The 25,308-nt window shown below is 36.2% G+C and overlaps 1 protein-coding gene across 1 annotated transcript in view; it reads right to left on the minus strand.

The window, feature by feature from the left end:
• The window catches only part of TINAG (tubulointerstitial nephritis antigen), a 74,401-nt gene extending 50,270 nt beyond the window's left edge, over positions 1–24,131 (minus strand). Inside the window, exons 1-4 of the mRNA XM_059076942.2 lie at positions 23,777–24,131; positions 15,655–15,718; positions 14,935–15,024; positions 9,527–9,641 (exon numbers count right to left, since the gene is read on the minus strand). Of these exons, the coding sequence (XP_058932925.1) occupies positions 9,527–9,641; positions 14,935–15,024; positions 15,655–15,718; positions 23,777–24,131 (624 nt within the window). The remainder of the gene's footprint in view (positions 1–9,526; positions 9,642–14,934; positions 15,025–15,654; positions 15,719–23,776) is intronic.
• Between the last annotated feature and the right edge of the window lie 1,177 nt (positions 24,132–25,308).

Raw genomic sequence — 25,308 nt, forward strand, 5'->3', positions numbered from 1 at the left:
TCCAAAGTTGACCAGAGAACTTTGCACATGGAGATATTCCATAAATATCTGATAATAATGAGGAGATACATATCTAGCTGGTAGATTTCATCACTCTAAAATATGATTTTCCTCCCAAAGGCACATTAAGTTAAATTATAATGATAGCATACATTTGTTTTCTTATGACTTATTGTTTAAAAATAAAAACCTATGAATGGCTAATCCTTCTCCATAAAATAAGGCAATAGAAAAACAACAGGCAAAACGCCGTATTCATTGAAAACACATTTACCAACCCACTAAACCAGATCAATTCATGAAGCTCACCTGTTGGCTCTGTCATGATTTTTATCCATTAATCAATATTGTGTTTCCTAAAAATAAACCCATAGGATTTGAGGCCCAGTAAGCACACATTACCTTGCAATTTTATTTACCTTATGATACCAGATGATCTGATATAATAAACTCAGGGCAAATTTTACATCTCATTACTCCGTAATTATTTCATTCCCCTATAAAGTAAGAGTGCTTTTAAGGGCTTATAAATAAAAGTAAACACCACAGAATAACAGCTTTTAGGAATTGGTAATAGAAGTCTGACTTCAATAAATGATTTTTTTTTTTTTTTGGTCAAAGGATAGCTTCATAAAGCAAAAAAGTCAAGCGAGTCAGCTGACAGAAACAAAAATTCCAAAATGACAGTGGCTTAAGATAGAAATTTAATTTTAAAAAGTTTTACACTATTACATATGGGCATTTTTAATTATTTCCATTGTAATGTTGAAAATTTTCAGTCATAATCTAATTCTATTTCAAAATTAAAATTAGTCAAATTTGAATAGTCTCCCTGCTTTAATATTTCAATTTAGATATTAAAGATACTATGAACAAATGTAAGAATTAAATGCAATGGTGAACACTGGAGAATCTTTTACAATAATTCCTGCATTTTAATCGAATCAAAATCTCTAAAACTAATGGAAACCTGGTCACAGAGCAGCTTGAGAACAAACCAATCAAAGTCTGGACATTCAGGACATTCTTATTAAAAGCCCATATCTACACAATATTCATTCAGTGAATCACTCCCTTCATCCCTAGTTCATTTACTCCCACTTAAACTTGGATAAAAAGTGACCTGAGAATCAGAAGAAGGCAACAGAGAACACCATTCTCTTCTGACCTTCAGAATCCAAGGTCAGTGGCCATGCATACCAAGAAATTTCTTCTAAGGTACTTGATATTGGCAGGGAAAAGGCTAACTTTTTGGTTGCTAATGGCAAAATGAATTTTTCATCTTCAATAATATTGGCCTTGATGTCTTAACTCTGAAAGAGTTATGCTTTCATAATTTGTTAGTTACTGTTTTTTAAAACAATCTAATTTCCTGTACATATCAATAATCAGTGACCACGCTATGGCAGGTGGTACCAGTTCTCCAGGGCTCCTGCTTTGAATAGGCTTTCCTTTTATTCATAGTGATAATTTTAACTCAGAAAAGTGACTATATTTCCTGGTCCCCCTTGGCTCCCAGGTGTGGCCACATTACTAAATTCTGGCCCATGAAGTATAAGCAGAAGTGTCACTGGCAGCTTCTGAGAACTTTTCCTTAAGAGATGTTTGGCACTTGATTTTACTCCTTTTTATTGATTTTTTTTTTTTTTTTTTTTTTTTTTTTTTTTTTTTTTGCAGTATGCGGGCCTCTCACTGTTGTGGCCTCTCCCGTTGCGGAGCACAGGCTCCGGACGCACAGGCTCAGCGGCCATGGCTCACGGGCTTAGTTGCTCCGCGGCATGTGGGATCTTCCCGGACCAGGGCACGAACCCGTGTCTCCTGCATCGGCAGGCGGATTCTCAACCACTGCGCCACCAGGGAAGCCCTTTATTGATATTTTTAAAAATTTTCCTGCTGGCAGGAATTTGGGTATAGATGGACATGCAGCAGCTTCTTGAACCATATAATATGACCTCGGATATAAAGGCTCTGGAAAATAGAACGAGGAAGAAGTCTGGGTATCCAACACCAACGAGTGCAATTCTACCACCCACCTCCAGTTTTGTTGGTAAGAAATCAATTTCTATTTAAGTCACTATCATTTCGGACTTTTGTCACTCTCTGATGAGCCCAATCAAAGCTAAAACAGCACGCAGAACTGACATTAAAGTTGCTATGGTAGGGCAATACCATATTTCATCGAACCCAGGACATCATCAAATGTAAGAAGACTCCCAATTTCAGAGTTGTAAAAAAGTGAAGAAAACGTGCCTCTGGAGATTGATGAACTGATATTTCCTAAAATGACTTCCTTAGAACACTAGTTCTGAGAAATTGTAATAGATAATTACAAAAGGAGGAGCTGAGTAATCAAACAGTTCTGAGAAACTGATTTTAACAATTAAATAGATTTTTGTCCTCAATGCAGTAGTTTTTATAAACTACCTAAGTGCCGTTGAGCGTCTCTAAGAAATGAAACTAATGTTCGTGATTTTTAATGTGCATGACCCAATGCAAAATATTTTACTTACTTTCCTTTGATTTCACATCAGTTTTATTGTGAAGCAGATCAGAGGACTAGTGTTTCATGGAATGCACTTTGGCAAGAACCATAGTATGGACTAGATAGACACAAATTTAGGGAGTCCATGTAACCAAGCCAGACCATATGAGGCCTTCCAAAATAGAACCACACCCATGTCCTCTGCCTGCCTTTTGTCTGTAGAAAAACTTTAGTCAAAGAATAAATTTCATCAGAGAAGTGAGAAAAGGCAGAAAGAAAGGGAAACAGTCAAGTAAGACAAAATAAGAATACTTTAACCATTAAACTAAGTCAAGGACCTTTAGTTCTTTCTCAAGGACTATAGATAATATCCTGAGCCATGTCCTTTGAGCTGTTTTGCAGATACTGAAACCCTTACCAGGTAGAAGAAGTTAACTGTATGTTGCCCACAAGCAAGTAGATCCCAGACCTGTTGGAGCCGGAAGGTTGATGATGCTGACTCCCGATTACCTCACCACCAACCAATGAGAAGAATGTGCACAAGCTGACAACGCCCTGCTTCCTGAACATGTAAGACTTCTCACTACCCCCTCCAGGGCGGGACACACGGTTTTGAGGACATTAGCCCGCTGTGACCCCCTTTGCCTGGCAAAGCAATGAAGCTATTCTTTTCTACTTCACCCAAAACTCTGTCTCTGCATTTCTATTCGGCACTGGTGAACAGATATCAACACACAGGCTCCTTATATCAGCACACCAAATCACCTCAGGAATCTACTTTTTAACAGCCCCAAACTTTTGTTCCCAGAGAAGGGAAAAAAAATGAATTTTCACATTTCATTTTGAAGATATGGCCTGCAGTGATCAATTCAGCCTCATGGCATTGGTCAAGTCATGCTTAATTACATCACAGTGCTATGCATCAGACTCTGACTAGTAAAGAAAATAAACTGACAACTCGGAAACCGATTTGACAGATGAGACATTCATTCTGCCACAAGTTCAGCTGGATAAGGAGTGAGGCCAGTGCGTATTTCCTAAAGTTTGCTGAAGGGTTTGAGGTTCTATTTGGAGAAGGAGAGAAAGAAAGGAGAGAGCCTGGAGGAGACATGAGGAAATGCTTCAATGTTATTTGAATTTTAAGACTCTTAATTCAGAGACAAATGATTCTGTTCCTGGTTCTTTACCCACTAAGCAGAGGAGATTCTGAAATGAGCTGAGGGAAGGATGTACTTAAACAAAATCCACCATAACATCTGTCGTGATGCTCTTTTGCAGCATCACTGGCACCTACTGTATGCTATACAATTATTATAAAAGCCTGATGCCATTTGCCTCATGTTCATATGTGTGGAGCTAAACATCAATTTTATGGAAAAGAATAGTCATTTTTGTTCAATATTATATTAAGAATATACCTATAGAACTGTGTTTTTCACTTTTCTAATCAGTGTTTTGCTTTCTACAAGAAGCTTTACATGGGTGACACACATTATTGATATTAAGTAGATGTTTGTTCAGGTAGGTTAGTTAATTAAATTAAATTTTAATTAAATAATTAAATTAAAACTAATTAAATAAAAAATTTCAATAACCTATGACAGGTAAAAACAAAAATTGGTAGTAGTCATTCTGATTTTTTCCAAAGGTACCTTTCACCCCTCAGTACTTACTATCACTAAAATATATTTCAGAGAGGTAAAAACAAATTCTTCCTAGAAAAATAGATCCAGTCAATCAAATACTATGTCTTATCTAGAGAATGATAAAGTATCCAGATGATGAAATAAATTTCCCTTTCTCATCTCAATGATCAGTGGTTTTAAGTTATTACATAATACATAAAATACAATTTTACTTTAACTTCCAATAAACAATAGAAAAAGATCTATTTTTTCTTTGTTGGTAATGCCAACTTAGACACACTAAAATCATCTGTATTGGGTGACTGGGAAAAGGTGTACTAGTAAACTATGAGGCTGACTAAAAAAAATTTAGAACATTTTTACATACATCAATCTGATACTGTATAATATAGTAAAGCTACAGGTTTTAAATGTTATACCAGCCCTCTTATTGTTTTAATAATTTCTAAATATTGATAGCTCCACCTAAGATGTGATACTTATCTGTAATAACTTTATTAACTTTATTGTTCTCCCTGGGAAATGAACAACAAAACTATTAAAAACATATCCTTTTAACTAAGCCAAGTAGAAAAATGAACTCTGAATTTCCCTATCTCTGTTTGAAAATAGTATGTTTTATTCAAAGCATTTGCAATATTTATAATATAATATAACACAGGGAAGCCTCTTGAAGTTATCTCCCAAATTTAAATGCCTGGAAAAACAATCAGGTACAGAATTGTTATTTTGATTAGATTTGATTTGACTTGATTTGATTTGCTTTAATTTAGGAGCATACTAGAAGAACTTTCAGGTTACCAAAAATATATAATCTCCATCAGGGCCAATAAACACAGAGCTACACATTTCTTTATGAAAGAAAATGCTCCAAATGATGAAGTCCTGGGTAATTTAGCTCTTACAGAATTTACCTGTTACAGAAACTTGCTAGTCTCCCAAGTTTAATCCAAGAGAGAAAGAACCACTTTGTATATTATATAATAATATTTCATTAATGCTCTACTATACAGTCTATGTGCTAAAACACTCCTTATTCATCATTTCATGGACTTCTTACAGCCCTGTGAACTGCTACCATCATTTCAGCCAGACTAAGAGCCAAGCACACAGGATGCAGAGCTCATGTCCATCTTGGTATGTGAAATGGGGCCACATGGCTAAACACACTGCCTACATGTGCTTATTAACAGACTTCAACTGGGATGCTTCTGCTAGCTCCAAAGGGCCTCAGCCGATGCCAATTTTGCATACAGTCATAATAATTGTTTTCTTTCTGAGACATTAAGTTCTGTTTTACCCCTGAATATACTTCTGCTCTCTCCAGCACTTTTCTTTCAATATTTTAGCTTATGTTAGCAGCTCCTAAAGTGTGTTCTGTGGAATCTAAATCTTGGGAAGTATTAACAGTCATCATAAACAAACAAAGAAGAAGAGGTTCTCTGATGTCATGAGCTTAGGAAACACTGGGTGGAAAAAAACGTCAATGGAGGAAGAGTTCTCAGTGTCCTCAATATACTAATGAATAGTGTGCCTTTTTGGAAGAAAGATACAATACACCATTTCACAAATGTATTTGACCACAGATGGGACACCTTTATTCCAAATCTTGCAGGATTGGTGGCCCATGGCACAAATGTTGAGAAATAAGATTTTAACCGTGTAATCACCTGTTTTGTACCATAAGGAGACAAAAGGCTCAGGTGGCAGAATTTAAAGTTCCTGTAGGGAGCTACATCAGTCCCGTTGTGAATCTATGCAAGCAAATACACAGTCTCAATGGACTGACAGAGAATCATCTAATCATTCTTAACTTTTTTAGTATACAACAATCTGGAACAGAGCTGTCCAATCAAGGTATTGCTTTGAACAATCTCAAGAAAACATTTTTAGGGAAAAAGTTAGGCAAAGATTGATCAGCTGGCAGTTTTGACCTGACACTAGACATAATTTTAAAGTGGGTGAAGTGAATCTTCATACAAAACAAGGAGTTGCATGATCTAGGCAGGACCCTCTTGGCCTTCTTTCTTTCCCTTTTTCTCACTTCCTCTCATCCAGTCTGCTTGTACCCAGAGAAAACAGTAAGTTTTTGTTTCCTTTTGCCTGCCCTCACATAGGACTGCCATCCAGGAAAGGCTCCCAAAATCCTTAAGTTAGTTTCTTCTAATCTCCCATGATCAACATATTTCTATTCCTCATTATTATGAAACACACTCCACAAAAAAATCATTTGAATTGAACTAATTCATCCAGATTAAACAGATGTTTTCATATTTATATAATCATGGAAATCTTTAAGACCTGTTGATATTCTTCTAACGTATGTTCAGCAGACACATTATGGGACTAGTGACTGAAGTCAAGCAATGTAGCCAGGAAACCAGCAAGAGGAGAGCTTTCCCAGGAACTGGGAATGACTCATGGCTCATCTTTCCTACCCAAGATAAAGAATTTGGTGAATCTCAGTTCTCATCCAGGTAATGTGCTCAAGGAAAGGGAGATGTTTTAGGCTGGGGATGCAGTGAATTTTCTCAGAAAAATCATTCCCACTGTTGGCAACTGCCTACCCTAAGTGTATATATATATATATATATATACCATCCTATGTTGAAAATGGTATTTTAAAAAATAGGAGAGGGCTTCCCTGGTGGCTCAGTGGTTGAGAATCCGCCTGTCTATGCAGAGAACACGGGTTCGTGCCCCGGTCCGGGAGGATCCCACATGCCGCGGAGCGGCCAGGACCGTGAGCCATGGCCTCTGAGCCTGCGCGTCCAGAGCCTGTGCTCCGCAACGGGAGAGGCCACAACAGTGAGAGGCCCGCGTACCACAAAGAAAAAAGAAAAAAAAAAAATTGGGGAAAAGTTGGGGTGGGGAGTTATCCAGAAGCATACCCACACAAAAGAATTCATTTTCACCATATTCAGAGGCAATCTGATGTATTGAGGGTATTTTCTATGTAGTCACCAGGCAAAGAATTAATCTATTTTTTTAAGATCTTCCTGTGGCTACCAGTTTAACTCAGTTCATACAGACCCCACATTCTTCATTGAAGTTCTTGTTGTATTTCTGATATCTGACCAGGTATTAGGACAACTCCAACACTCAGAAACTTTTTGAAAGGACCTCAGCCCTCAAGCTACTGGGCCCTACAAATGGGAAGCTATTTCCTTGTGGGTAACAGAACCCTTACAGATCAGCCAAATTTTCCTTATTGCTTTCCTGGAATTACTTAGCTACTTTATTACATTAATTCATAACACTAGGTAATTTAAATTCTCCTACAGTACTAATCATTAAGATTTTTCATTTAAATATCACCATAGTCACTTTTATGCAAACAAATCCCTAGGAGCCAATAAATGATTTAGAATTAGGTTGCCTTTTTCTATGCTACAGTGAATGGCAACCTGGGAAAGAAACATACCTCATTTTCTCTATAATATAAAATACTTTAAATTGCAAAAAATAAAACTTCAAAAGGAAATGTTAGAAAGAATCAAGAAAAACTGTATATTGACACCCAAATGTGTATTTGGCTAACTGGGACCCTCACTAAAAGCAAGAGAAAGAGTAATCCTTATAAGGAGGGTGAATTTATTATTTTCCTAAATACTTCTGTCTCTTTTTTTCCAGATAAGGACAAAATTGAAAAAGAAAACAGCCAGAAAAAATAGCTCTTTTCCAATTGATCTTATAAGTAAGTCAATAAAAGCTATGAATCTGAGCCACACCTCTAAAGATGTTATGTCTTACTGATTGTGGAAAAAATCCAAAAATATATCTAAGCTGATCATTTCATAAAGTTAGTTCTGGTTCCAAGATTAAAAGACTTTTTGCTGTTTTGAACCTGAACTGGCTAAAACTAACTGATTATACCGGAAGTCTAGGAACCATTTGGGGGCAGATCTTTTAAAGTCCTGGCTCTGCCATTTAAGTAATTCTTTGGTGGCTTTTCTCTCCTCTCCATCTCCGTGTGACTTGGCCTCTCTCTGTGTCAATGTTCTTGTCTTTAAAATGTGGAGAATTACAGCACCCACTACATCAAGCTGGGAATTAGATGAGATAATGTATGAAAGTGCTGATAAGAGTGTTTGGCACACAACTACTCAATACATGGCAGCTATTATGATCTTTCCTGATACTAGTTATAATTTAGCAGGTCCTGCTCCTGGAATTTGAACTGGAATAATAAGTCAGGGGATTACATCTTTCGAAAGCAAAGCACATTGAACATTTAATGAGGAACTTGTGGACTTACAACTCATACAACAGCAAACAACAGCTTTGCTTGCTCTGAGATGCTGAGAGCTTCCAGGCAGCCAGGACCTGACATCTTCATTGCAGAGGGAAGAGCCAGTTCTCCAGCAACCAGGGAACCCCTCTCTGCCCTGGACATTTTTTAAATTTATTTTTTATTTGATATTGGAGTATAGTTAATTTACAGTGCTGTGTTAGTTTCAGGTATACAGCAAAGTGATTCATTTATCCATATACATATATCCATTCTTTTTCAGATTCTTTCCCATATAGGTTATTACAGAATACTGAGTATAGTTCCCTGTTCTATAGAGTAAGTCTTTGTTGATAATCTATTTTGTATATAGTAGTGCGCATATGTTAATCCCAAACTCCTAATTTATCCCTCCCTCCCACCCTTCCCCTTTGGTAACCAAAAGTTTGTGTTTGTTTTGTTTTGTGGTACGCGGGCCTCTCACTGTTGCGACCTCTCCCGTTGCGGAGCACAGGCTCCGGACGCGCAGGGTCAGCGACCATAGCTCACGGGCCCAGCCGCTCCGCAGCATGTGGGATCTTTCCGGACCGGGGCACAAACCCGTATCCCCTGCATCGGCAGGTGGACTCTCAACCACTGCGCCACCAGGGAAGCCCTGGAAAATGTGAGGATTTTTGAGGATACACTTCTGCTAGTCATCATAGCATACCTGTCTGCAGTTACTGGCATTTATTTTATCTTCATTTCATAATGGAGTAACCAAGAGCTATCAAAACTCTGTTTTGATGAATTCACAAAATAACTAAGTTTACTTGGAAAAAAAAAAAAAAAAGGACAACTAATGACTTGCTTAAGTATTGGGTCACCGAAAAGCCAGTCATCAGAAACATGAATTTCTCTGCAATGATTAGCAATGTAAATGAACACAATCATTCCTGAAGAGAGGAAACTGTATCTAATTAATATGAGTGAACTTTCAAAGTCCACATGAAAATTTGGGGGGATGTAACAACCGTTTTGGGGAAAGATTTTTTTAATTTATATGACAAAATTATCTCGGAAAGCACAAAACTCACTATTTTAGTTATTTTAAATTGCTTTATATGCACCTACGAGCACAGTTATACAAACACACACATACATGAGTCAAACAGAGAGGATACTTACTGCCACTTCATTCATACTCAGAAGCAAGGGGCTGGGTGGCAGGGTGCCAAGGCGATATTTGAAACCCTCCTCCAAAGTCATTCCCCAGAATTGGCTGTAGTTCTGGGCTGTCCATCTGCCTTACAAATGAAAGAGAAAGATGGGTACAGGTTACATGATGTCACTTTTATCATTACATGTTCATTTATATTTCTGAAATTATATAGAAGCAAATCTGACAAAATTGGAACTGTTACTGAAAGCTAGGTATTCATTATATTAATGATGCATTATTGATTACTCTAATAGGGAAGCATATCACTCTTCTTGAAGTAGGTCTATGTCAATTATTTTAATGACTCAAATGAGGAACCTAAGGCTGTATTAATGTAGACTACATTTAAGAATATTGAATCTCCACATACAGTAAAGGGATTTTAGTGATAATAAGGCCAATATATGCAGTTTCTTCTAAATGTCATTAAATGTATTTTAGAAAGAAGCTTGAATGTTCAGAAATGTACTTATAGGTTAAATAAGGTAATCTGTTTTATTTATAATTTAGATTTGAAAAGAAGCTGACCATGTAAAAACAAGTACCCATGAAAAATTGAGGATAAAATAGTTATACTTAAAAAGATTACAGCAACACTAATTAATTTTATTGAAATATTTTATTGAAATATTCTATTATATATTAAATGAGTTAATTTGTGGTAAATGCTCAATATTAGTCATTATTAATATAATATAAATTCAATTGATGTAACATTAGATAATGAAAAAGTACATTTTTTTAGAGACATATTTTGTGCCCTTACATAAAAAAGTAAGCTTTGTTTTCAAAATCTAATGTTGAGATTTCAAGACAACAATTCCTTAAGAGATGATAGCAGATGAAAAATGAGAAAGATGAAAGTAATTTAATCATTGTTTGTTTGAATTAGCTACAACTTAAGGACAATATATTTTCAGTACTTAAGGCAAATCTCAACTCTATCCTGCTGTGTTTATCACCAAAATTGTTTACAGTGTGAAAGGCTCTTATGAATGATTGAAGATATGACTCAATTTTCAATAATATGCCTGGTAAGTTAATTCTTTCCTTTTACAAGATCTGTTAGTTCATAAAACTTTAAGCAACTTTGAGCCACAATTTTAAAATGTAATCTCCTTCATCCAGGGAATTTCAATAAAGAAACTTTTGAATATATTAGACATTGCAGGTTTATTTAAGAGACCACCAGGATCAGCCTTAGGCAAAATCACACAACAGTAGAGTATGTTTTTGGTGCCCTACACTAGTAGTTTTCAAACATTGAGACATTTTGGGGCCATTTAATTAATCATTCAATTTAGTGAATAGGGATCAGTATTTTAAAAGATAAAATAGAATATAAGAGAAACAATAGGAAATATTAGAGTTTATAGGACAGAGTGAGGGTAAGTACTATTTATATACATTTAAGTATATGTACAAGTGCACGTGTGTGTGTGTGTGTGTGTGTGTGTGTGTGTGTGTGTGTACTAGGTCATAAAGTTAAATGTATGATTTACTATAATTTATGCTCAAAAAAGCATGAAAAGCACCACTGCTCTGTATCATCCTTTTTGACCTAGGCTCATCACTTTTTTTTAAATTGAAGTCTAGTTGATTTACAGTGCTGTGTTAATTTCTGCTGTACAGCAAAGTGATTCAGTTATACATATATATATATATATATATATTCTCTTTCATATTCTTTTCCATTATGGTTTATCACAGAATATTGAATATAGTTCCTGTGCTATACAGTAGGACCTTGTTGTTTATCCATCATATATATACTAGTTTGCATCTGCTAATCCCACACTCTCAATCCATCCTTCTCCTACCCCACTTCTCCCTTGGCAACAACCAGTCTGTCCTCTATGTCTGTCATCACTTTCCTTTTAATCCAAATTAGCATTTACTGAACATTCTTAATTTATCTATCACATTCTTCAGTAAACACTGGGAACATAGAAATAAATTTCTCTACCTTCAAAAAGCTCATACTCTAAAAAGCCTACAAAGAGAGAAACGACTTCAGTATGTGTAATTTATTAGTGGTAGGTCAAAATCTGATCAGAGTAGAGGACTGAAACATAACAATTCCTGAAGGAGTTAGAAGAATTTTTTACAGAAAGTGACTTTTTAGTGCTCAGCCTGGAAGGATGAGAATGCGTTAGACAGCCAGATGTGAGAGAAGAGAGAATTTATTCTAAATAAAGGCAACTCTGGAGCAAAGCAGATTTGAAATTGGGAATAACATTTAGGGAATAGCAGATAAGTAGAACACTTAAATGATGAGAGCGACCAGAGAGACAGGGGCTTGAAAGAGTGTAAAAGATGAGGCAGTAAAGCATTTGGGACAGATTGTTATTGATGCTGAGGAGCGTAATTATATACTAAAGCAATGCAGTGTCATTGAAGACTTTTTAAGGACCTGAGTGGCAGAATCAAAGTTTTGTTTTAGAAGGATAACCATGAAACTATAAAGGATTGGTTGGAATTTGGTCAGACTGGAAACAGAGAGAAAAGTCAGGTCATTTTGAACTAGGCTTTATAAAGAAATGCACAAGAATATAGCATAAGAATAAAGGAAATAAATTTCTAAAATAAATTTTGTGGGGATTACAAGAGTCTAGTGACTAAGAGTGAAGAGGAAAGAAGCCTCAAACTAACTTCAGATTTTCTGGCTTAGTTGATGTGGTAGCAGGGGATGCCAGTAACCAAGGACAAGTCAAAAGGTTAATCCTTTTGGTTTGGGGTGTTTTTGACTTCGAGAAATCAGTAAGAAATCAAAGTCAACTTATTCAATAGATAGTCTATAGACTTTGAGTTCATAAGAAAAATCAGGGTTAGAGATAGGATGGATTAAAAATGGGTACAAATTCTTTGTGGCTCTTTCCATCAAGAGATGGAGTCCATTTTTCCAACTGTTGATGTGAGCTGGCCTGGTAACTTGCTTTGCCCAGTAGAAAGCAGTGAAATTGACAATGTGCAAATTTCAAGCTTTGGCCATTTCCACCCTCCACTCATGTCCTGCTTGAACACGGTCATTATGTGAAGAAACCAAGGCTGTCCTGCTGGAGACACATGGGCACCCCAACAACCAACACCAAACACCAGACATGGGCAGGGGGCCACCTGGACAATGCAGCCCTAGCTGAGGTCCTAGATGTCTGTGGACACATGAGTAGCCCCAGGAGAGACCAGGAAAAGAGCCTCAGCTAAGTCCATCCCAAATTGCCAGTATGAACAAATACACAGTTTGTGCTTTCAGGGCGCTAAATTCTGAAGTGGTTTGTTTCACAGAATCAGATAAACTGAGACTGTTCTCTCTCTCCCTTTGTTCCACTAACTTGCTGATTATTATTTGTGCTACTAATTTGCCACTTATAATTGCCCTATCTTTAGAAATCCTTTTACAAAGTTATGATATGTGGATTCCTCAGCTAGATTGTAAATTCCTCTAAGAAATTATTTATTTGTATCCTCAGCAGAGCCAAAAGGGAAACACATGTTTTGTTAATATTAATTGCATTACAACATAATACAGGGAATAAATAAGCACTGAAGTGGGCTATGCAGAATGAATAAAGATTTGGATCTAAATACTACCAAGATGCCAGAAATAAATGTTTTAAAGCAAAGGCCGTATATATTTGTATGTAGGCTATTTTAAAAAGCACCTAAAATAGACATTGAATGCTATAATATGACTCTGTTTTCATAAGCGAAAACAACTTGAACATCAGGAACAGTAAATATCTGAGAATTAGAACTTTCTTTTAAATTCAAGGACTTTCTACACTCCCTCCTGTTGTTCCCCAGTAAATAATTTTAGTTTTACTCCCTTTCTTCATACTTTGTCTCTTTTACTTAACTTTTTTCTTTGATCTGTGTATATTTTCTTTTGCTGCAATTTTACTTCACCTTTTTCTTTCAAGTCATCTATGTTTGCTACTAAAAGGCAAATCCCGTGCCTCTTAAATAGTCCTAGAGTACTCTCAGAATAAACAAGTGATGGAAAGAAAATTCTTCCTTCCAAGGAAGGCAGCATTCCCAACAGATCTGTACTCTTATATGACTTTCTTTCCACATTGCTTCAGACTGCGGTTTCTCCTGGGTTCTGTGACAGCAGAAAGCTTGGCTGCTTATCTTGGCTTCTTGGAAGTGTGTGCTTGTTAGCTCAAGCATTTGAATCCTTTTAGGAACCTGATTCAGATAATCTCTCATGATGACACATATTCTCATGTCCTTTTAATGATTTAAATATCACTTAGCCATAGAAAATAATTGTTTTTCCCTAGAAATACGTAAAATGTCATCATATTATCACCTAAAATATTGTCAAAACACACACAGAGGAGTTGAGAATGGTTTAAGAATATTAATATCTACAAATGTGACTTCCAAGTGTCTTTCGTGTCTTCCAAGAAAATACTCTGGGTGCATCGAAAATTAGTGTCCCCATTGTCCTGGGAAACATATGTCTTAGGTGTAGCAAGAAGTGATATTTCTACATTTTAAAAATGCATTTCAGCATGACTTCACTTTTATAATTGCTTGACAATAGGTCTTCTCACGTTAAATCTTTTCCTGAAGGTGGAAAATGTTTTCAAGGGTGTATAGAGATTTGATCAGTGACAGTGGAGAAATCGTGAAGCAGAAAACAGCTGGCCCATCCCTTCTCCCTTCAGTTCAGTAAAGAAAGGCAGTGTCAGCACCTACACCTAATTCCCTCTATGTAAGTGGAAAAGTGACTTAATTTAGTAATCTATCAGAGAACATCAAACAGTTATTTCCTTTAAGTGTCAATCAGCTCAAGCTTCTGTTTATTAGCAAAGTAAAATGTCTCAACCAGTCTTTTGACTCAACCGTGGGTGAAATAGGCTAGATATCAGTCATGTCAATGATGCTGTCTAGATGGACTGGTCGTTTGGGGGATCATTGAGATAAAATACTGCTTTCTGAAGGTCAGAGTCTACCTAGGTTAGCTGAGCATATGATTGGCTGGGTCAGGGCAGCAGCGGAAGGAAAGATGATAAACATGAATGAACCTGTTTGCCTACTTCCTGATTTTGTCTGAATACTTATTTAAACTAAAGCTCCCCCTACTAGCTTCACACCTTGACACTGCTCCTTCCTAAACAATTTAAGACCATGCTCTATATTTCCTCTTTGTGCATTTTAATTTTTAATCATTTAATGTTCACCTCTGTTCATTCCAATTTCACTTGCCTTTCTACCGCCCTCCTCATTTCTCACCCACTCTTTTTTTTTTTGTTTTTGAAAGAAAGATCATTTTTAGAAGGAAATGATAGGAAATACATTGTTTGAAACCTGAGGGGCAATGGTGGGGGGAGGTGCCAAAAAGCCTAGAAAGCAAGATTTCTCTCACCCATAGTCTCCTTTATTGACATGTTCAATTAATCCTGGTTGAACAAGGCATACATGTTGGGAACATTTCCATTGCTGTCCTGAGCATGTGCTGTAAAGATACAAAAGTTATGAAAGTGGCCTGGCCTTTAGGGAGTGTACTTATAAAATTAGTAACCAGAGTTGCACCTTGTTAAGGCATAAAAGATATTTTTGACTGTTAACCATATGACTATTTAATTCTTGGCAAAAATAAATCACAACACATGCATTAGCTACCACTCAATATCTTCCACTTCAGGCAATTAATAAATGAAATGATCACACAGTCATTGGAGTTTGAAAACATAAGACAATGGAGACAGTAGATTCAACACATTTGTAATTGTAAACTTTCTGCAGGATAATCAATTTCAAGGCAGCTTTGTTTTATATATAGTTACTGTGTTCAAGAACACGTGATTTTCCTGTAGTATATCAGAATGTTTAAAATTAAGAGGTTTGTGAAAGCAGGCCACTGTCACAAACACCAAACTCAAACGTTAAAAGAAATAGTCATGATTAACTTTTAAACATTTATTAAAATTAAATATGCTTATAAAAAACTATGGGTATGTGATATCTTATGACTTATAATTCTATCTGTATTTAAATATATGCTTTGTTTCACAATTGTTCCTTTTATTTGAAGAAAACATACACAGACAGTAGAATTCAGTTCTGTGCTGCTTAAATTCATTACCAGGAATTGCAGTTTTCTTTAATTACTGATCCTTCTTCATAACGTTGACCATTTCTGTGGCAACCTGTCAACATACCATGTAAACAAATCAAAATTCTAAATTCAGTAATAAGTAAATTAAAATTGTATTTAGTTTTTTCAAATATGCAAAAAAATTTGGTGCCCATCTGAAGGAAATCCACATAGGGTTTGTGTCAAGGTTTGTATATCAAATTCTTATGGGTTTGTTCCATAAGCTTCTATCTTTACATTGTGTATTTGTTCCAACTGAGAGGAATTGTAAAACATAAAAACTAGATTACTGAGGTATTAATCACTAAACGCACTCAAAATAATAATTAATGTATTTAAGTAGGTAAGCAGTAAAACAGTGTTTGAATTAATTTATGGCATTTCTTATCTTAAAAATCTAATCAACTCTCATATGTAAATATGATTAATTACATATGCTTAGAGGAAGGAGCTCAAAGTGTTGGACCAAAATATAAAGCTATTTCAGTGAATTCACCTTACAAAGATAAACTCTATTTTCTCTTCAAAATTTAGATCAGAAGAAAAATTTATACGGTTGTAGTCCTTTGTGTTCCAAGTCCAAATGTTTCTCAACCATTAACCAAAACTCGTTGCTATTTTACCAGACTCTATAAACTACTCCAATGAGATGAATGGTGAATTATCATTATATGAAAACCAATCAGAAAAGTATGGTGAAAATAATACCCTGGCTACAGATTAAATCCCTTTTGAAAATATAACTTACACAAATTTAAATTCATGCTGAATTAGCAAAAGTAGCAAAATTCGTTCCTTTGTCATGTGAAAATTTTTTGACGGAGACATGTCACTGATAGATCAAAACAATGGCCCCTAGTTAAATGAAATGAATTCTAACTTTTTATTCATACAATCATAGGAGGAAATCTACATGTTTAGAAAGCATTCCAAGGGACCTGGCTTAACCACCAGCCACAATGTCACAAAAGCCACTTACAAATTAGCTATCCTCCGATTTTTCCAAAAATTGGTTCACCAGAAATATTTTACAACTGCCCCTCTTCAGCATGCACTGTGTTCTCACAGTTCAATCTTTTGCTTAATGAATCTAAAAATCTCCTTGTATTTGCATCTATCCACCTCTTTTCCTTAGATTTTTGACATTCTACTCTCATGAGAAGAGGGAAGGAAACCACCTCTCTCCTGGACCACAGGGGAGGGGAAATATTTAACTTTAAATCAAGTTCAGAGTTTTAATTACTACCCAGGATTAAACACTTTTTGTAAATGAATTTCTATGTTTGTAACTTACAAAGACCCTGGAATTCTTACTACCTAGGAAAGCAACAGAAAATGCATGCAACAATTCAAGTTTTATTCAAAGTCAAGGGAAGTGCTTCCTTGACTAGTTCTAAAGGAGATGAGGGGCAAAATCAAAGTTGATTTTTAAAAATTTATACTGAAGTATAGTTGATTTACAATGTTGGGTTAATTTCTGCTGTACAGCAAAGTGATTCAGTTATACATATATATGTTCTCAAATCTGATTTTTAATCAAAACCGATGAATGTTGCTTGTCCATCATACCAGTTATATAGATAAAGGGATGAGAAATCACAAAGGTCCTAAGGACAAAAAGTCTGTCCCTTCTTTAACCTGTACCCCAGCTATTAATTTTGAAGTAAAGAGAATGTAATCACTGTGCCCACCCAAGATCATTAGTACTATGTCTAGTGTTAGCAAAAGTTCCATTTCTTGGTCTTCGCTCCTTAATATCAAGTCAGAGTTGACTATAAGAAACAATGTTTGCTGTAATCTCACTTGAGAGTTGGCCTCTTGAACAAAAACCATAATCTGTTCATCTGAGTCTGGCCAAGGTGCTAGCAAAGTGAAGCATCAACTTCTACTCAATACAGAAACACAGTCCACTCCCTTCTTCCACTCTTCCCAACGCCAGTGTATCCCTCATCCCCTGAACAGCATTTAGAGAGATCTTTTAAAATCTACATTGTGTCACTCCTTGCTTAAAATCCTCAAGTTATTCCCCATCAAATTTAAAATAAAACCAAACTTCTTACAATGACCTATATGACCTTATCCAGAATCTCTCTTCCATAATCTTTGTCCTCATCACTCCTGTTGTGCTGACTAAAGGGTTTCCATGATACTGATGAGAATGGAGAGAAGTGGATGAACATAATTTGGAGGCAAAGCAAATGGGACTAGCTCTTGGATTGAGTTTGGAGAATGAGGAAAAAGGAATCAAATGTGTCTCACTAGGATTTTGGCCTGAGCCATAGAGAGACAGTGAAGCTAACAGTGAAATAAGGAACAGGCTCACGGCAAGAAATCAAGAGTTCTGTTTTGCATATTTTAGATTTAGATTAAGTCTAGGTTAGCCATCCTAATGGAGAATATCAAGTAGAGTAGTAATGGAAACTGAGAGTTAAGTCATGACTGGAGCATGAATTTGAGAGCCAGCAACATACATATCTTTAAAGCCTTGAGACTACATAAGAGGCTGCTTGAGAAAGGGTTTGTAGGTAAGAGAAAGATGTCCAGGACTGAGCTCAAACTCTGTAGCTAACAGACATTCAGAAGAAGAAACAAGGAAGGAGTGACCCATGAGGAAGAAGGGAATTCAGGTGAGGGTAGAGTCTTGAAAAGTAAGAGAAGAAAGTATTCCATACAAGCAAAAGTGGTCACCTACACAGAGTACCACTGAGGGATCAAGAAAAGAACAGACATCTTAATATTGCATTTGGAAACATGGAAGTCTTCAATAAAGTAAAGTAGCAGGAAACAAGGTTTTGTAGAAATGAGCTGATGAGAGGCTTGGAAGTCAGGAAATTAAATGCTTCCTTCAGATATTTTTGCCATTAAAGGAAAGAAGAAAATGAGATAATAGTTGGTTAAGGACATGGAGTTGAGGGAGGGCTTTTTCAAAGTTGGGAGCTACAACTACCTACTAACCTCCTGCAAGAGAATATCTTGTAAATGATGTTTGCTCACTTACTTAGTTATTTCCTTGGGGAAAGTTCCTAGAAGTGGAAATTCTGGGTCCAAATAGATGTTTGGACATCTTTAAGGCATTTAATTCATATTGTCATTTTTTTTTCTTTTCAGAATGATTTTACCAATTTACATTCACCAGCAGTTGAATGAATGAGTTATTCTGTGTCACCCTAATGCATAGACTGTAACTTTGGTTCCCATGTTAGGTACCACCTCATCATGGAAACAGAGTCAGGGTTAGAAATTAACCTTTGATGCTGTCTAGCTCCATCTCCCAAGCATGCCTGAATCCTCTTTTGGATTCTACTAGTGTTAAATGAAAAATATTTCTTTTAAAATGCTAATTTGAGAACATGATTGACGTTTGAAGGTAGCAGAAAAATTGGGGGAGTTAAAAAAATTGTTGTAAATCAATAGTTTTGTAAATTGATTGATCCAGGAGAGAAAGGGAGAAATGATGCTTTAAGAGAGAAAGAGGGATAGGAGAGAGGAGAGAAAAGGAGAGAGAGAGAGGGAGGGAAGGACAATTGTAAGGGTGGAGATTTTGAAAAGATAAGAGACAGTGGGAATAAAACACAGACCTACTAGAGAATAGACTTGAGGATATGGGGAGGGGGAAGGGTAAGTTGTGACAAAGTGAGAGAGTGGCATGGACATATATACACTACCAAATGTAAAATAGATAGCTAGGGGGAAGCAGTCCCATAGCACAGGGAGATCAGCTCAGTGCTTTGTGACCACCTAGAAGGGTGGGATAGGGAGGGTGGGAAGGAGGGAGACACAAGAGGGAAGAGATATGGGAACATATTTATATGTATAGCTGATTCACTTTGTTATAAAGCAGAAACTAACACACTATTGTAAAGCAACTATACTCCAATAAAGATGTTAAAAAAAAAAAAAAAGAGTGAGGAAGGAGACATGAGCCAAGAAATTCAGACAACCTCTAGAAACTGGAAAAGGCAAGGAGAGGAATTCTCCCCTAGACCCTCCAGAAGGAATGCAGCCCTGCTGACAGCTTGACTTTCTTCCAGTGAGACCCATTTCAAACTTCTGGCTTTCAGAAATGTAAAATAACTATTTTGTGTTGTGATAATTTGTCATAGCAAAAGGAAACTAATACATTATTTGAATAAATGATACACACACACACACACACACACACACACACACATACATACACACAAAAGAGAGTAGGATTTAGAGATCAAGAGGAGGAATCTACTCCATGGAAACAGTAACCAATATGGGGGTACTTTGAAAATTATGATGATGGAGAGATGAGAAAATTCCTGGTGGCTTTATTTCCTCAAGGAAAAATGTATAAAACACTTCAGAGTGAGTTCATCAACTGATTACACCTTGACATAGATAGATAGATAGATAAGATAGATACATAGATGATAGTAATGGTTGTTGAAATTAAAGTTTTGCAACTTTAACAGCCATTAATACAAAAATGAGGCAAATCAGATATTTGGAAATTGAAATCAGTCTCTTGATTTGAGAAAAGATGACAATATGATGTAACTTATTTTAAAATAACTTCATCATAAAGTGTTCTAATAAGTGTGCTGATGTCAATGTCACTTCAGGGAAGGCAGCTGCCTTCTCTAATCAGGAGTCCGCATCCCAGGGGTGGTCAGTAGCACTGATCCTGAAAGGCCAGACTCCAGGTAAGCTGCTACAAGGGGTTCCATTATCCATCTTTTAATGAACACTAGAGTAGCAGTATAATGAGTGTCAGAAATGGGCTTTCACTGGCAAAATTAGTGGCTTGTTAATCCGCATAATGGATATAAGTAATCAGCTCTTATCGGTTAAACTGACAACAATAAATTGATGTAGATTAGCTAAAACACTTAAAATCACATCCCACTCTCATACTCCACAGTTTTTATGTATCTCTTAAGGTCAAAAGCCTACACTCTTAGACCTGGTGCCCTAGGATTGATGTCTACAAGGTCCTCTGTCCAGCCACTGAGTAAGAGGATTTATCATAACCTGACACCCTCTGTAATATTATCACATGGGAAAATTCCAGTAAATATTTCAAGCAAGGTAGATGTGGGAACATCTAACAGGATGGGGACCTGAGACTTCATGAAGCTTACAGAGGTTTATGGATTGGTGTATATCTCCTTACCAGTATATATTTTTGTAACAGTATGCACGGCAGAATTTGGACTGTGATTTATCTTCATCGTAATGTGGTTAAGGAGGTTGTGAAGGGATAAATAATCCTCATTCAGTTCAAATGTGTCAGTGGTTTACATCCATTTTTTACCAATGTGAACATAAGAGTTGTGTGTAATCAAATTAGCTTAGGTCTGTTCACAGCACATGGTCCACTAGACTCTTTTCTCAAGATCTTCTACACTGAGAGATTCTGTCTGGAAAAACCACTCTGGTTCTATTTCAAACTCTATCACTTGTTTTCTGTATCTGACATTTGAAATCGTCCAATGACTGGAAGTAACCAGCAGAGATGAGACAAAACCCACAAGGAAGATGTTTACTCATATGTCCAAACCAATTTACACAAAAGGTACATATCTATTTATTTATTTTCTGACATATTTATATTTTTAAACCTTAAGATAATATACATAGTTTTAAGTCCCAGGTTGAAAAAGAAATGTAATATAAGAGACTAGACAATAACATATAACTAGATACTTGAAAAATATTTAATAAATTAGTGAATGAACTAGACAATACCATGTAAGTAGATAACTGAAAAATATTTAATAAATCAGTGAATAACTGAAAAATATTTAACAAATCAGTGATGCTTTACTAGCATCTCAGAGGAAAGTCTCTTTATATGGCAAAAAAATTAGTATAAATAGTATATCATTTTCTATTTATTTTAGTTAATTTTGTATAATTTTTAAATATTGTGCAGTGCTATCTTCTTTTAACCAGCTACTTTCATGAGGAAGATAAAACAAAAGAAAAAAATCACCTTCATGAGTGCAAATATAGTTTACTGTGAACATTTGCTACTAAATAAAATGATGAATTGTTTCCCTCCATCATGAATGGAATAAAAACTACGCTGGGAACATAAGTTCTACCTAAAACATGACCCCAAATTAAAGTCTTAGCAAAATCCTAGCTTTCAAGCAAAAATGGACACTGTAAAAGCAGCAATTTCTTTTCCAAATGGGTTACACGATTCAAATAAGAAAAGCTCAAATACATTTTAGCACATCAAAAGCACCACAGCTGATCTATAATATTTATCCTCAACCTCCAGGAAGCTGACCCTATTTGTACTTAACACCTCTCAATGAGTTCTCATAACAGGATACAATCCTAAACTCTTGATGTGGCCTATAAATCCTGGCAAAATCTGACCTCTACTCACCTCTCAAGCCTCATCTTATGTCACCTCCAATGCTCCACTGATCATGACTTTCTGGAAGTGGTGGCCTCCATCCAATTCCTGGGCAGCACCAAGCTCCTGGCTCCCAGATCCCTTTCTGTCGGCCCTTCTTCAGGTCATCTCACTCCTCACTCCTCAAGTCTCCCACCCAAGTTAATGTTATGTATTATTTTACATGTTAATGTTATATTCTAGTATACTTTCTCACCGCACCCTAAGCGTTTCCTTCAGAGAATTTAATACAATTTGCAATTGTACAGTGAATTTGTTAAATATCTTATAACCCCCACATATAACTTGACTGTCACTTCCATGAGGATAATATCTTGTCTTTTTTCTTCCCCGTGGTTGCCCCCAGCAAAAGCACAATGACTGGCATGGTGGAGGTAGTCAATGAATATTTTTGATGAATGGCTAGGTCTGCCATTTCTAAGAGACTATCTGCTACTTTTTATGGTAAAATAAATGTTTGCTGAACTGTTTACTGGTAGACAAAGGCCCAACATTAATTTTTTTATTGAAATTAGTTGATTTACAATGTTGTATTAATTTCTGCTGTACAGCAGTGATTCAGTTATACATATATATATATTCTTTTTCATATTCTTTTCATATGGTTTATCACAGAACATTGAATATAATTCCCTGTACTATAGAGTAGGACCTTGTTTATCCATCCTATACCTAAAAGCTTATAATATGTGTGTGTTTTAAGGAGCACTTCCTCAATTTTACAAACAAGATGACATTACTGAGAATGAAGGCAGCAGTCAGCATCTGGATCTTGCTAGAAGGATACAAATTCCTAGCTTATACTACATTGCCTTCTAATTGTAATTTCCACTCACCACCATCCGTTTACAGTCATGTGACATAGCTCCGAGGAAACTTGCATTTCTGCCTGTATAAGTGGAGCAATAGAATTTTATTTTGTGTTTTTGGCAAATTTTGGATATATCGATTGCTCAGATTCTATAGCCATTTTACTATAATTAGACAAATACAGGAAATACCACCATTCTCCTTATGAATTATTTGTATTTATTCGCTCAGTCTTAGACTTTTAAAACTACCCTATATGGAGCACTCTTTTGTTTTTAATAGTTTAAAACCCCAGATTGGCAAAATGAAACAAAACAAAAACACACATGGTAACTCTATTTGGTATTACTTAGGCAGAGAGGGAGGCCAACTTTATTTTGCATTTGCACTGTTTTAAATGACATTGCTATAACATAAGTTCTAATGCTACAAGGTCCAATAGTCTCATGAAATAGTAAGTAAACTGTTACATAAATCTACAGAGGATCAGGCTTGTGAACTTGATGAGATTCTCTAAGAGGTTACACTCAAAAAAGTGTGAGCAATGTTTTTCTTGTCAATACATTTTACAAAAAAAGAAATAAAGAATTTTAAGTAACTTTTATATAAGTTGAGTGAGTATTCGAAACAAAATCTATACCAGCCTTCGTGGCTGTCACAGCAGAACTTTCCTGAAGGCACTAGTCTGATATGTGTACCCGGCATCTAAACCAAAGCACGTTAACAATCCTAAGAAATTTATTCTGGTGATCGAAATATTCATTTTTCATTTCAACTTAAGAAAGGAAGGGAGGAAAGAGGGGAGGGAGGGAGAGAGGAAAGAGAAAGAGAAAGAAAAAGAAAGTTGGACAGATCTTGTTATGAACTAGAATAATGCTTGAACACATTCCCAAAGCCTACCTTCTGGATACCAAGGCTTTGTGTGAGGAGGCCATTCCTTCTTTTCACGGCAAAATGACTTGTAATCAGGACAGCAATCAGAATTCTCCCTTTCACAGAATTTATCACAGTAACACAGTGCATTTGTCTCATAGAACTGAGTCACACAGGCATCATCTCTGTCTTCACAACAACCAAAACTTCTACAGTATTGCCCTTTGAAAATGGCTCTTTTGAATCGAGTACCTTCCAAAATGGTGTGATTCCTAGTGAAATTAGCTCCTGGGTCCACTTCTCTTCGAGATAAATACTGTCTCTCCATCCAAATTTCTGTGGTGAGATAAGCAAGGATTAAAATCTTATATCCAGTCCACATTCTCCAGAGGTCAGGTGTGGCTCCCACTTGCTATTATATTCAATACCCTTGGCCTTGGGGCTTCTCCTTGGCGCCTGAATTCTAATCATCAAGACAACGCAGCCTGAATCCTGAAACTGATCCTTTACTTGAACTGAGTGTATTTCTTGTAGTTAAACATTAATCAAGAATTTCAATGTTTGCTCAAGATAAGGTAAGTGTTAGAAATAGACCATTGTCATTCCTCCAAAGTTTAAATTTTATATTTAATATAATGGGAAAAAATGTCCATCACCATAAAAATAAATACCTAAAAATCTTAGGTATAGATGATATATTGAATATTGCTTGCTTCCAAAATAATCTAGATTCTTAAATCAAAAACCTCTCTGGAATACACATGGCCCAAATTATGGCTGTAATAACTACTGGCAAGGTGTAGGGAATTCAAAAGTCAAAAACAATTTTTCATCACCTGCTTAACACCGCAACTAAAATCCAGGCTCTCCTGAGGTTGTCTACTAGGATCTGTCATAACAATATCACTTGCCCAGTCACACATTGGCTTGATTTCCCACGTGTACCCCAGTCATCTACCAGAAGCATTTTGATTTCAAGGCTTAGTGGAACCTAATTCAGCTAGAAATTCCCTTATGATGACCTTAGTTTTCTCTACCTGAATCTCTACTTGACATCCATGCAGGAATCTGCAGTATCTGAAAGGCAGTTTATAGTCAAGAAAAGTCAATCCTGTGTGCTAAAGAGCTACGTGGGGGAAGGGGGATGGCGGGTGGGGGGTAGTTGTGAAGGAAACTCAAAGGTCAAGATTTCTTTCGTGTTTCTGTAAAGCTGTGCAGTTTGCTATACCATATTTATTCATTAACTATAATAACTCCCTTTGGATTGGGGATAAATAACCAGCAGACGATGATTCAGCAAGAGTGACCAGGTTGCCTAGAGGAAAGGACTTGTCGATCAGAAAACCTGGACTCTTGTCCCTGAGCTTACTGTTGAATTGGCTTTATGATCTTGGGTTCACAATTTTCTTCTCTGGTCCTCAGTTATTTTACTATGAAATGAGTGTCTTCCTCTCCAAGGTTAATCCATATTGCCAACCATTCGAACTTGTTCCCCGACTTTGCTCTGTAAATTATTTGACTCACACTTTTATCTTCATTGTTTCCCTTTCTTCGGGCAC

The sequence above is a fragment of the Kogia breviceps genome, chromosome 10 (genome assembly GCF_026419965.1).
Source record: "Kogia breviceps isolate mKogBre1 chromosome 10, mKogBre1 haplotype 1, whole genome shotgun sequence".
Lineage (NCBI taxonomy): Eukaryota > Metazoa > Chordata > Mammalia > Artiodactyla > Physeteridae > Kogia > Kogia breviceps.